The sequence below is a fragment of the Cupressus sempervirens genome, chromosome 1 (genome assembly GCF_028749045.1).
Source record: "Cupressus sempervirens isolate cs-2001-9-10 chromosome 1, ASM2874904v1, whole genome shotgun sequence".
NCBI classification, from domain to species: Eukaryota; Viridiplantae; Streptophyta; class Pinopsida; order Cupressales; family Cupressaceae; genus Cupressus; species Cupressus sempervirens.
Genome location: NC_143118.1, coordinates 393,173,773 through 393,188,892, shown reverse-complemented (window position 1 = coordinate 393,188,892; position 15,120 = coordinate 393,173,773). Strand labels below are relative to the sequence as shown.

General features: G+C 36.2%; 1 protein-coding gene across 2 annotated transcripts in view; it reads left to right on the top strand.

The window, feature by feature from the left end:
* The window catches only part of LOC149577946 (coiled-coil protein), a 238,474-nt gene that overhangs the window by 14,772 nt on the left and 208,582 nt on the right, over positions 1-15,120 (top strand). For both annotated transcript variants that reach the window (XR_016364083.1, XM_089826739.1), the window contains exon 3: positions 3,873-3,947. Coding sequence is in view for 1 of the 2 variants with exons in the window: in XM_089826739.1 (XP_089682865.1) it covers positions 3,873-3,947 (75 nt within the window). In the remaining variant the exon portion in view is untranslated. The remainder of the gene's footprint in view (positions 1-3,872; positions 3,948-15,120) is intronic.

Below are 15,120 nucleotides of genomic sequence, written 5' to 3'. Positions count from 1 at the left end.
TTGTGAAAATCTGTGAAGGCACGTTCTTCGAGGCAAAAATACGGAAGACCCAGAAGAATTAGAGAATGACCCAGAAGAGAGCTCAAAAAACCCAGAAGGAATCTGCTGTCATTTTTTGAATTCGCTGGCTTGAAAATCGAGGCACAAAAATCGAGGCACCCAGAAAAAAATGGACAACAACCCAGTTGAGCTCTCGAAAAACCCACCAAGAATCTGCAAACAAAATTTTTTTTCCGACCCCAAAAATTAGGGTTTCGAAAAAAGGGCCCTAGCTGAAAAAAAAACTTGAAAAAACTTCAGATTTCTTGATGAAAAATGGTCGAATCTGCTTCCCAGCAAATGATTAGAGACTGAGACGTTGCAAGACAGAGTGTGACCTCCAAATGATGGCGGATTTGCAAAGGTTTGTAAAAAAAACGCAGAGCCGCGACTGATACCACATGAGCTTGCTGAAGAGAGAAGCCACGATTTTCACCAAACACAGAGCCGTGAGTCTGAAGGACCAGACAATCCGTGGTAAAAAATACCAATAAAAAAACGCGATTTGCAGAAGATGTTAGGCAAAAGAAATCGCGATTTTTAGATACCAGCTAAGAATGGTACAAAACGACCACGATTTTCATGCAATTTGCAGACCTGTAATTCGGGAATTTCTCCAAGCAGAAAACCCTAGGTGGGTTTTGGAGAATTTAACTGAAATAAATTTGGAAAAATTTAAACAAATAATTTCAAGAAGAAATTATAAATTTTTCCGAAAAAATTTAAGTATTTAGCTCTGATACCATATTACGAGGTAATTGGTGAATACTTGCTTATTAATAATAGAGACCGAAAGGTCAACTTATACAAAAGGAAGAGACGATGTTTCCTTAGGAAACGATTGTAAAGAATAGAAACATTCTATTCCAGAGAAAGCAAAAAACGAAAGCAAACTAAAGCTAAAGATATTTACAAGATAACCATTAACTAATAATAGACGTCTTATCTATTATTGTAATAATAGGACCACTAGCAAATGCTTCAAACAATGACTTTATCACATTGAAGAATCTTTTGTTACTAACACGTTTTTGCATGCCATTCAACTTAAGGCCCGTAAAGAAAGACAAAAAGACATATAAACCACATTTCTTCCACCAAATAGTTGCTAAAATGGTGTCATAATTTTTTTTTGGAAGGCAAAGCATTAATAGGCAAATAGATAATGAAAATACTGACTGACTTAATGCTTGCATGCTTCCTTTTCAACTTCTCTAGGATCTAGAGAGAGATTAACCACATGCCCACCTGTTGCACCTTATTTTCGCCCTAAATTGGAATGGTCTCTACATCTTGAACCAAAAATTCTTCTCCTTCACAAACCAATTGGCAATCAGTAGTGACAATAAATCTCTGAAAGATTTGGTACCAATGCCTTCTTCCTTACCATCCTTCTTAGCACTTCCCATTCCCTTGCATTCAGATGCCCCAAAATAAATTGGCAGCCCACACAATAAATGCAGGGCTTTCGCTTCTTCAGTAGTAGAAAGTTGTAACCTAAACAACCCAGCAAAATAAGAACTCAAATACCAAAATAAAACATAACATTATTAGACTATTTTTAGCATTTAAGATTCTTACTAATTTCAGATCCTTATTTTAGTTGTTAATGGTTATTGAGGCTTTACTTTTGAATTGTTTTAATCACTTCTATTTTTAGTCATCCTTCTTATTTAGACAATTTTGCTTTTCGTTGGCGCTTTTTATAGTGTTTGTAAACTTTATGTATTCGATGTATTGGTAATACAATTGTTTAGTTTTCTAAACTTTCATTGTATCAGATCAGGTTTGGCTCTGACTCCCTCACAGGAGGGCTTAGGATTTTGGGAGGTTTATCTTTCTAAAAAAATTCGAAAGAATTGTGTTTTTATTTCAGTTTCTTGAAAAAACAAGTTCTAGTCTAAGTTTTTTTTTTGCAAAGCTCCTTGTCTGCAATTCATGGGTTTCTTTCTGTGTGGTTTGTCACTGGTTTTTGGCAGAAATTTATGAAGGTATTTTTTGTGGTCACGGCCTTTTGTCTGTAAACCCGCAACTGCTTGGTTCATGGCTCGGAGAAAGGGTTATTTGCAGGATATTCTTGCGGAGGTCCTTGCAAAAATCGAGGATTTCTAATTTTTCTAGAGCATTTTTTTCTTTCTCATGGGTGTTTTGCTAAATCTTGCGTTTTTGTGTCGGTGAGGTATTCACAACATTGCATATTTTAACTTGCAGTGGAAAGAGAGCTTGTGTGCGGCTCCTTTTTCCTAAGCATTTGTTCAGGCATTGGTTCTCTGCATTTTGTGGCGTGCAACAGGATTTTGTTTTACATTTTGTGTTTAAAGTTTAACTGATCGTTGTTGGTGGAGACTAACTAAATAGTATTTCAATTCTGATGTAATCCTTATAAGAGTTTATTTGTGCAGCCTTTTCTTCTATTAAGTATGTATATGTGTGCTGCTCTGAATTGACTGACAGATATATATTGCCGTGTTGATTGATATAAGTCTGCAGTAAATCATGCATACAAATATGCATTGAGACATGATCATGTAGTGTTGTGACCCTACGTGGTCATGCCTCAGTACATACTGAGGCGATGATTAGAAAGGCAGCAATTCATAACAACCCGAGATCAAGAATGATCGGTGATTATATTAACTCTTCAATGCAGTCGTGACTTGTATACGGAAGCATATAATATGTGATTGTTGATATGGTATAACTGATCAAGGAAACCGATTCATGATCCGTGATGAATATAATACAAACACAAATTGATCGTTACATATATATATATATATATTTTATAAATGGATTTCCATAATCAGATTTATTATCAATATATATAATCGCATAATAAATTTACTTATAGAATATGCTTCAATTTACTATAATGCTAACATTCTCAACATTGTGGCCATTTTTTTAGATCTGCAAGTTCTTGGTTTTTAGACCCACGCAATTTATCTTTAACCAGCACAGTTCGGTTTCTCTAACCTGTCCGTTTTTTGGTGACCTGCGAAAGCACGATTTTATCTGTTTTTGTTTTCTGTGTGCTGTTTCTTTTTGTTCGATGGTTGTTTATATCTGCCCATAATGTTCTCATATTTCGGAAACAAAACCCTACTCCAATTTTTGGATTTTTGTTATTAGGAATTTCTGGGATTTGAGTTTTATTTAGTTTTCACCATGTGTTGGACACCTAAATTCTAATTGGATCTAGTTTATTTGCCGAGGATGATGGTATTTTTGGACGACATGATTTTAATAATTTTTCCTCAAAACTTATCTGTTGGGTGCCTTTAAAAAATTATAGGAGGGCTTTAATAAGATTATCTGGTTGGGTTTTAATTAATTTTTTCCCTTAAATTCTTTTGGGTTTTATGAAGTTTTATAATAGGGTTTCTATCCTTTTTTTCCCAAAAAACTATGCTTTGTAAACTTCAATTTCAGCGTTTGGTGATTTTCTCCTCAAAAGTCTTGACTTTTTGTAGTTTATTTTGGGGCGTCACGCTCATCTGCAAAAGTTTTGAGGGTTTGCCAAATTTTCTTCAAAGTTGTAGCAGCTCTTCTTTGTGTGTATCACTGGCTGCTAACAATCCATAATAACATAACAAGAAGCCTCTAAAACTAATGACTCCAAGGATACAAGGAAGAAAACTTGATGAATATGCCAATGGAGGAAGATCATTAAACTTCCAGTTTTAGCATCCACATCTGCTCTCCACCGTTTGTTGTAAACTTCAACACAAATTATTTATTTCCCTGATTCATTTATGTTCATAGATGAGTAAGTTTCTAAATTGATTAAATTTTTTAATTTTGCATTGATTTATTATGTTCTCTCAATGCAGGATTTTGACCCAGTCAGGCACGTTTTGGAAAATATCCCAATAGATGAAAATGACCTAAGCCATATTGAGAAAATGGTAGGATTAATTTATCTTTCCTGATTCACTTTTTAAATTTTATAATTATTTGACACGACTAGAGGATATTTAACGTCCCTTTCTCTTGTGCATTTTATTTTGCATATTTTCTCTTTTGCTTTGAGAATAGAGGCAGAGATGAAGACAAAATGAACACATGATTTCTAATTGTATTGGATGTTTCAGTTGTACTTAATGCAATATAATTAGTGTACACAGATATGATGCATAAAGATTAATTTCATAAAATTAGTATACAATGAATATGGTCAAAGATATTAAATCACTCTTCGCAGAAATGAAATTCATTCTAAATAAAAGCAATGAAAACATCGAAGAGATGAAAATGTGAAACTCTGAAAATACACAAATAAATCATCAATTTTAGCTTAAACAAAACTTGGTGTTTGATGAAATTCAGGATTAATGGGTGTTGCTAAGAAATGGACAGGAATGTTTCGCAGAGAATTTTTTCTCTGGAGTTCAAAAAACTCAGCTCTTCTTCAATTTGCTACCTCAAACATAGAACATGGAATAATAGACAACCCATCATTGTATTTAATGGATTTTGAATTGTTCCTGGTTTTGAATTTTTTTACTGTAATGGTCATAACTAGTACTTGATCTACCCTAAAATTCCCAACTAGGGTTTGGTTTGCACTTGGAAATGGCAATTTATCTAGTTTTTGTAGATTTCTCTATACATCAGTTAATGGCTCATAATATGTTTTACTGTTAACATACTTAAGCCCACTTTCTTACTTCTCTCCAAACTCAACCCTAAGGACAGGGTGTACTTATTCAATCTACAGGTGGATTCATTCAAGGTTTCCCAAACACATATTCATACCTATCTTGGGACCATGCCCTTGGGGTTTCAGAAATACATGTCTACCTTGTGAGGAATTTTTCCAGCCGTTCCCTACAACCTATCTGTCCTCAAAAGGGGCTATAACAAGAGACTAGGGAATAGGCTATGAATATGCTAACTTCAAATAGATTATGAATAGATACAAATTTATATACATTGAAGTTACAGCATATATATACTGGACCACATATTGGACTTTTATTCGTAGATGTAATATTCTGTCAATCATATTGATGCACAAATGTCTTACAGCCTACCAACTTTCTGTTTCTCCTTGATGGCAGTACATAAATGTGGACTTATTGATCTGATGAATACAATCTGTAATCCCTGATTTGATCTGCCAGACAGATTTTGTACTTGCCAGCCTCCCATTTCCAATCCATTCAATCCCTCATAAATACCTTAAAAGCTTGAAGGGTTGTATTAGAATGCCCAAGAGACATGTCTTATAAGTAGATCACATCTCCTTATTGTGCTAATGATTATTTGTTATTTCTTAATCACTTGCTTAGTGAACAATACAATTCTTTTAATTGCTGCGGATTATTATGGTTAGTTATTACCAATCTACATGGGCTGATCGTTTATAAACTCATTTCTTTACTCTAATCAATCCTCCATATATCATAACTATGAGTCTTGCCTTAATCGATATTCTTGAGTCTGCATACGTGGTGGATCCTCATTCCTGCTTGTATCGAACCAAGTTCCTGCATAAAGCAAGACTTACTTCAATATTAATATTTCATAGCAATATTTTATAACAGCCATTGTTACCATACCATGGCATTTGTATTGCTGATGTGGACTATTAATGAAATCAGTGGTCAGGCTGATGATAAGTATTCCTCGTTGTTAGATGCCTAATCTCAGATGCATTGCCAACATAATGCAACTATAACCATTCAACAGTCATACCAGGCATAGATCAGCATACAATATTAACCAGAGAGAATTAAGTAAGACAGTACAGAGATACAAAGAGATATGGCAGAAATATATAGCTCTTCATAACATTATAATCTTCATCAACACAATGACAACAAGTGTTTGCTTCCTTCTGTCACGGATACGCATAGGCCTGACAGTTGGCAACCAACCATCACTAACTGACACTGTTTGGAAACAACAATTTTATTATTCTACCCCTTAACTAACAAAGTATTATTATGGCATAATAGCTGCCTACACTAATCTCCACGACTGTTATCGATTGTAAGCTGTTGCTGCTTCTATGTGGTATTGTGAAATCTTTTCTATTGTGTTCTTGACATTGGCAATAAGTAATAGAATGAAATTGCTGAAAGACAATTTCATTTTCTGCCTTTTCTGTTTGTTTTGATATTGGGTCAGGTTCATGACATTTCCACAACCTTGACAGTTTCTAGATTGGAGTACTACATGGCATCTGGATATGTGAGGAGACCATATCTTTTGTTTCCTTTTTGTTGGGTCCAATTTAGAAACCAAATGGTCATCTATAATGATCCTCATTGGATACCTTTCAGCTTCCATCTACTACTTACTCTTGCTTTCCCTGAACAGGCCAGCTATCATGCAGCAGTCGTTAGCCAATCTATTTGGGATCAATTCATTGAAAATGAAAAAGTAATGGTTGCATATGCTGTTTATTTATTTTATATTGTAAAATATTTTCAATTTCAATCAATGAATAAGAGTAATAACCCCTTGGACCTTTTTCACAGACGCTTGTACTGTTGTACATGTTTCCATTCATGAAGACAAGCTTAAAAAAGATGTAAGTTTCTAGTGGAGGTGTTTTGGGGTGCATTTTTCATCCAATTGAGTTTTAACAGAGTATCATATCACTAAAAATATTTAAAGGAACATAATACAGTATGGGCTGAAACACATTCACGATGTTATCATGTTGGGTTTGGGTTTCTATACATTCACAGATGGATGTTAGAACCTATAAATAAACTACCGGTAAAAGTAAAAGGAAAACTCAATAACCAAAACAATAAAATGTTTTTTGTCATAGATAAAGATTATGTTCTAAGTTCTTTTCTAGGCACTTGTACACCAGATATTGGTACCACTTTGTTATGTTGGATTGTTAGCCATGCCTTGCTTATAACAAAATTATTACAAACATCTACATGAAACATGGTGAAATGTAATGGTTTTTTCAACTTTTCCTAATGCTTCTTTTTGGACTTTTATGATACTTTAAAAAGATGCATGAGTATAAATACAATGGCGGGACAGAGTTTGTCAATTGAACAACAAATAACATTGAGTGATTTCCATATGAGCTCTCTATAATTTATTGTAGTGTTTTTGACATTTTTTGATAGTTTTATGGAGTTCCTTGATGAGGGGATGGGTTTTGAGAGCTAGGGATCAAGAACTTAAACTTGGGGAAGGCAAGGAGATGAAATGGGGACAGCAGCAGAGTGGTGGTGGTGGGGTGAGCGCTGATATACAAATTGAGGCGAATTGAAATCTTCAAGGAGTGTCTTATGAAAGGAAAACTAGTTTCCACAATGTTTAAGGTTGCAATCAGTATGTAATGGCATTTCCCATCTAGCAAGCAACCTGGCAGCATCCCCGGTTCAGGTGGTAGAGGTGGTGGAGCTGTGGAGAGACTGTTGTGATGTTTTCACACCATAACCCCATTGCAAACAGGGACCCCCTCTAGCGGTAGAGTAGTTCCCTTTGTTGTCTTAGGTTTAGTGGTAGTTGAGTTTCTAGTTTACAGAATCCAGTTTTGGCAGTGTGAATTAATCAGGGAGTCGAGCCTTGAAAAGTGAAGGAGAACGAGAACTATTAAGGTCTTGTAGGTGAATAAGAATTAGCATGGAGGGTTTGATGAGATAAAGCTAAGTGGCATTGATGTGAAAATGAGATCCAAGTCAGTTTTGAAGTCAAGGAAGAGACAAATGAACAAGAAAGAGATTTTGAACTTCAAAATCTGAACTAAGTTTAAGAGTTGATGGATGAAACTGAATATAGATGAAAACCAACTCGATGCAACCATGGGAAGTGAAAATATGAGGCTTTGGGAGAATCAAATGGGATGACAAATGAAGGAAAATGAGAAAAAAATTGCATGAAGATGGTGAAACTATAAAAGATCTAGGCCTTAATGAGATGGGAACAAGGGAAGGTCGGATTCCAACCATCCCTTGTTCTAGCTGGATTAGGAGCAGGTTGGAATCCATGCACCCTTTGTTCCAGCTGAGACATCCATCGCAAAATTTCTCTCCTTCCACTTTGAAGACTTTTTGGTGTCAAATATTTTTGTGGCTTGGAGATGAAGATCAAAGGTGTAAAGCAAGATTTTTTATAAGGTGGGCTAGGTTTGAGTGAACAAGAAGAGATTGAACTTCCAAAAAAATGTGCAGATCAGACCTGATGCTTTGATCAATCTTTCAATTAGACATGAAAGCCATTGCAATTTGATCATGAAGAAGGATCCAAAAGAAAGGTAAGGATGAAAATCAAAATTGGAGACAAATTGAATTGAGAATGGCAAGGGTCAACCATTAAAAGTTTTTTGAGGTAGGCATGAGAGAAGGTCATTATCGACCAGCCCTCAATCAAATGGGAACATGAACTTGTTGGGTTCTAACCCTCTCACATTCTCAAATATAAATGATAGCCTAAGTCCCCACCCTCACACCAAAGCAAAATTAACTATTTCATGTGCTTTTGGGTCACTGAAAATTGGTGTGATTAAGGACAAAAATCAGTCTTCTCCTAGACATGATCAGATTCAAAGCAACTAAGAGACCAACTCTTCAATGAAGTATGAGAATCAAACTTTATAAGTTAACCATGCTCTGAATTGCAATCCAACATGATCCACCAACCAAGTGGATCTGGATATGAAAGCCAAGCAAAACAATAAGTATGTGGTTGTTGAAAACAAATTAAGGTGGAAACAAAGGAAGTTCAGATTACAACCATCTCCTTTGGTGTCTTCATCATTAGGTGCATATGCTTGGTACCTACAGTTCTTGCTTAAGTGATCGACCTGATGACAATGAAAACATGCCATGCCAGAATTCTTTCGAGTACTAGATTTTCCTCTCATGTGCATTCTAATGCAATCTTTTGCAATGTGACCATATCTTCCACAAGTTGTACATGTAATCCTTGTGTTGTAATCCCTGTTGACTGTATTTCCCTGTCTGCCCAGTATCCAGTTGCTTTTTTTGTGATCTGAAATCTTCAGATATACGTCCATATTTATTGCATGTGTGGCAATGACCATCAAACTTTTGTCGTCTTCAGGTACTGTTAAACTTGGATCTGCACTCAAATGCTTGTTGACCATACTTATTACAGTGATAACAATATCCATCAAATTTAGGATTAAAAAATGACTTACCACCTTGCTCCTGCATACATTTACCTTGCTCCTGCGTACATTTGCTGTGTGGTTCGGTTTTCCACAGTGATAGCATGTTGGCTTCTTAGGTTTTAGAGTGGTGTACACATTTCTTTGTTCTGCTTGCTTTGATGATTCTCCTCTCTCAGTTGTAGAGTGCTTAATAAAGCCTACTCCACCGGTATCTTGTGGTCTTCTCTGATTTCTCAACTGTTCATCCAATTTTCTTATGCTTTCCTCAGATCTCTTTAGTCTTTCATTGGTTTCTTTCTCAGTTTTTATTTCATTCTTCAATTGCTCATTTTCTGATCTTTATCTAACAATCTCGTCTACTTTTCTTGCAATCTCATGATTAACACTGAGTAAATTATTCGTCATATCATAGTGATTTTGTGTCAACCTCTGAATTTCCAAATCTTTCTCATCCACTCTTACACTCAAGTGCCGTCTCTCATCTTCTAACATTCTCTTGTTATCATAATCTTTTCTCTTTCGTTCCAAGACTTCACACATTCTCATCAAGTGAGTTTCTTGTTCCTTTTTCAACGAATTTACTTACTCGGTTAGGGTTTTGTTCTTTTCCATCAAATCTTTACCTCTTAAAACCGTTTTACCCTTTGAACATTAGATCTTCCTTTGCATACATGAATACAATTAACTTATTGCTGAATGAAAATGAAATTAAGTAATCTACTTCAACCATAAACACATCACACATATAATGAAACGAGAAATATTAATTATATATATACAATTAATATCTCATTTCATTAAATTTTATCATAATAATATTAAATATAAATATATATATTAGAGAATATATAATGGTTTTGTCATCTGATAGAAGCTATCAAAACATCAAAAATGCTGTCCTTGCTTGGTAATATCTCTACCTCAGCTAACATACTTTCTTGGTGCTCTGCCATGCTTGATTAACTCTATATAATTGGTATTCATTCCGCTTGATATCATTGTTTACTTATTTACACTTCTTTGTGCTTGATAACTATTCATTGACAAACGTTGACTGATGTTCTGTCTTTATCGACCTATTTGTGCTCTTCAGAGACCTTGGTTATCGACATGCCTTTTCACTAATGACAGCAAAATACATTAAGGATTAACAATAATATCATTGAGCATGATCCTGGGTCTATGCCGAAGAAACATGAACTTGAGGATGCCCATGGAGCCATTCAAATTTTGGAGCAAAGAGCGAGCAAGGAGGATGGAAAGAAGGACTATATAGGAGAAAACCGATGATATAGAGGGTACCCCAAGCAAGCATATCCTATTCAGCAGTTAGACCAAACATTTACACCACCTCTCATTCTTGAAAGGGAATTGATCAATAATTTGGAGAATTTGAAGATGATATTTCAAGAGTCAAAGGCATGGATGAAGTTGTGCAAGAGACAAATGCTTCTCTTCTAAAATCCTAAGGCACTACTAGGCAATCACATTAATCAAAACAAGGCTTCAGGCCATATGCATAATTTGTGAAGAATTTCAGCAAACTAAATAAAAAATTATTCCATGATTGCTAGCAATGATATGAATTCTTGAGCGATTATTGGAAAAGAACAATGTAATAAAGGTAAATGAAATGAAAAATGTCAATGAGTGGTAATTTTCAATTAGTTTTTAGGTGAGATACTCTTGAGAAGGCGAAAGGCAAGTGCCAAGGCCTTAGTGCAACAATTCAAGCAATTCAAGACGAGGTTCAAGATGTTGTCAAAGTAACATTTTGAATTTAATGAACAAAGAGAGGAAAACATGTATTTTAAAATTTTAAGGAAAGAATAGGGACCCTTCACTTTGAAGATTGTAATGTTGTTTGTAACATTCAAGGCCTTCATAGCTTCTGGGAAAGACAATATGCCAGAGTGGGAAAGAATCCTTGCCACAAGCACTACCAAGTTAGATACTGCAGTTTGGAAGATGCAGAGGGCGACGGTCCCTCCATTGAATGAGCTTAGTGATCTTTTGTTGAGGTACATTAAATTTGCAAAAAGAGAAAAGATCAAAGGAAATTATCTACTAAGGGAAGATTTAATATAAGCCCATGTGGCAAGTAATTTTCTCATTGGCTGATATTGTGGTGCTTAGTTTTGATCGGCCCACAATTTGGTGCATTTTGATTATTACTTTATACACAACTCATTTGCCATTGGCTCTTTGAAGGCATTTTAATTTTTCGATTGGCCCATGTGGTGGTGCTTTATTCTCATCGAGGATAGTGGTGGCAGTGCTAATTTGAGTTTCTAATGGATTAATCTGGGCCATTGATTCCATTTAATGTTGGCCATTAATTGTAATCAAGCTCTTATATAAGGCTTGTTCCTATCATTTGTAAGAGGGAATTGTTGGAGATTGTTTTTTATATAAGGCTTGTTCCAATCATTTGTAAGAGGGAATTGTTGAAGAATGTGGCTTCTAATGGATTAATTTGGGCCATTGATTCCGTTTAATGTTGGCCATTAATTGTAATCAAGCCCTTATATAAGGCTTGTTCCTATCATTTGTAAGAGGGGATTGTTGGAGAAAGTTTTTTATACAAGGCTTGTTCCAATCATTTGTAAGAGGGAATTGTTGAAGAATGTTTTTGAAATATTGCCAAATTTTTTGTACTATTTATTTTTGTGTTTACATGGCGAATAATTGTGATCTTTTTTTAAGTATTGCATGGTGATCTACATTCCCCACTTAGATTTGATTTCGATTTGTTGAGTACAATTTGCTTTGAGTAATTTAGTTGGATAAGGGTAATTATGAGTGCATCCTTGCTTGACTTGATCATTAGACCAAACCATCAGGTACTAATTAATTGTGACTCTTGTCTTGCACGGTCGAATGACATTTGAAAGCACTTAACATTAATCCATACTTGATCTCTTATTTGCATCCATCGATGAGATTAAGGAGATAAAATCTATTTGAAAATCATTTGAACATACCATAGAATCTTGCACTAGGTGAGTGGAGTTGATGTCAAGGCTGCATCTAGTGGAGTCCAAGGGTATTCACTATTTCTTGCATCCTTAGGTAGAAGTAAAAGTAGATTACATATGCAAGTTCAAGTTGAAGTTGCATTTAACAAGTTAGAAGTCAAAAGTATATTTTCATTGCACATTATAAAGCAGTCAAATCAAATTGACGAATCTCAGTGAACAATGTAAGCCCCCTTTTGGTACCAACATATCACTGAATGAGTATCCACATTGAGAAGGAACCTCAAAGTCACCTTACAAGCTTTCATTGCAATCTTAGCATAAGAAGTGTCTTTATTGAAGAGAGTTGGAAATTCATTATTTAATCCTGGACTTGAAGTATACGATTTTGCATGTTGTAGTGGCATAAAACTCACATCAACAGGGACCCATCCCCTAAGTCCAGTAGTAATAGTGTTTCTCTGAGTTCCTATTATGGGGTTATAGGGGTGGAGGAAGGGGAAGCCCTATAGAAAAAATTTCAACTGAAAGAGCTGAAATTTAAAAAAATAAATACAATGTAAACGTTATTAGATTTCCACAATCCATTCAATAGAAATTTGAATCTTGATAGAGACACCACCACCATGAACCATATATTAACATTTAGTTTATAAAATAATATAATTAACATATTTTATAAATTACCTTTTATAATAAAAGACCCATGATAGAAATCTTTCATTCCATTTTACAAATGAAATCTATGAACATACTCTTCTTACCAGAGTTTATGGGTATAACATAAGCAGTCAAAACAGGATTTGATTGTTTATATTTTTTTGGCATCAACGTTTTCGATCACACTCCATGGTCAATCATGATGATGAGAGAATGCAAGATAAGATAAGATAAAAATATTAATGTCCAACAAAAAAACCACAAGGGTTTATGGGACTGAGCATACAAACAAAAGAGTCGACCAAAGTAGGAGCACCAAATGGTGTCTGAGAAGAAACAAAACAAGACATGAAACCAGAAAAACCAGGGTAAGGACTAAGGATCCTTCCTTGGTACAAAGAAATCAGCCACAAAGGGGTGTAATGTGGACGATCTAGAGTCTTAAATTGTCATCGAGAACCGTTGGAGTATCGCTGCCTGGAAAGACTGGTGCAGTGTTTGATTGATCTAGAGTGAGTGATACTGGATGGTCTTTTCACATCCCATGGTGGAGACAAGGGGGAGAAAAAGGCGGTGATGAGCTGGTCTGAGATATGGCCTTGAGGTATGAGTGACTGCAAGGTATGTTCACGTAGCTGGGTGGCCTCCTGTAGGTAAAGTGCAAGACATCGTTGGTCAATATAGCTGAAGAATGCTGAAATAGAAAAACAATCTCTGAATAGGTAGTAAAATCTCCCTTTGATCTCATAGTAGATAGGGTAATGAAATATAAAGTGAGTCTTTGTCTCAACCTCCACCAAAGTACACAGTCTACAAATTCGGTTCTCTCTATCCATATGGTGATCAGGCTAGACTCGAAGATGGTGGGAGCCAACTCTAAAGGAACCTGAAGAGAATCGCAGGGTGTGACTCCAACGCCTATAAAAATAAGCAGGGCGAACAATAGTACCATTTTGATTCTCAAGAAAATTGCCAGCATAAAAGGCCATCTTCGGACGTAATCCACTAGGAGGATTACGCCAATTAGCAGTTAGTAATAATGCACTGTTTATAGATATTCTGTCTAACATACTCATTCAACTCTTGTCGTGAGGGAAGGAGGTGAGTAGGAGCATCCAACAATAACTGGTAAGGAGGAAGACGATCAATCTCAATCTTGATCAAACTCAACAAAGAGGTGGCTTGGGCGTACCAACAATGAGATCTAGTGCTAGTGTCGGATCTCATAACCGCAACAAAAGAACAATATGCTAGATGAGAGTATTTGTGTCGGTTGAAATTTGAATCCATAAAGTCTCGAAGCCAGTGGAGAAGCCAGATCAAGTAAAAAATGGTCGCAAGTTTGAAAGGATGAGCTCCAAACTCGGCCAAGACAATGCTGTGGGAGGTGAGTTTGTGACATCTAATGGTACACTGTAAAAGCAATGTCTGAACACGCTCTATAGAGGCCCAATCTGAAACAAGAAGAGAATGTCCCCAAACCATCGAGCCATAGAGAACGGTCGGACGAACAAGGGAGTCCAAGAGGGACAACTTGGACAAAATATCTTGAAAATGATGTTTGAAGCATTGTCTTTCGAGCATGGCCAGGGAGCCCATGCTCTTACTAACTCTGGACTAAATAGTCGGTCTCAAGCTGAAGCGGGGTCCCGAAAACTTCACCCTAAGATACATGTAAGAAGTAATCTCAACCTCCTGTCCCTGAAAGAGGAAATGAAGATGAGTGATCTTTAAATAGTTAAAGATCATAACCCGAGTCTTACTCAGATTGACCACGAGCTGACGCTGATCACAAAAAGAAGCCAAACCATCAAGGAGTCTCTGTAAACTGTCGGGAGAAGAGGCCAAGAGAACAACATCATCTGCAAAAAGGAGAATGGAGATCAAAACCTAATGCAAATAGCACCGTCACCAGGTTGCAAGGAGTTCACAAGGAAATCCTCGAGCTCATCGATATACAACCCGAACAGGGTGGGAGAAAGAGGGCAGCCCTACTTCACCCCAATGGTGTTCTGAATCAGAACAAAAAAGCCCTTTGGAGTCCTGAATCTACCAATCACCTTCTCGTATAGTCTCATAATAGCAGTTAATAACATATTTGAGATCCCAATCTTGCCAAGTCTCTGAAATAAGGCCATCCTGGGAACATAATCAAAAGCCTTGCGGAAGTCCACAAAACAGCAGTAGACTTTCTCAGAGCGGTGCCTAGCCTCCTCAATAATAGCTCGTAGTGTAAAGATATGATCCACAGTCTGGTAGTTCGCCCAAAAACTGGCTTGACCTTTTGCTCTACATCCTCTCCCGTCAAGCTCTCTAGATAGCATAGTG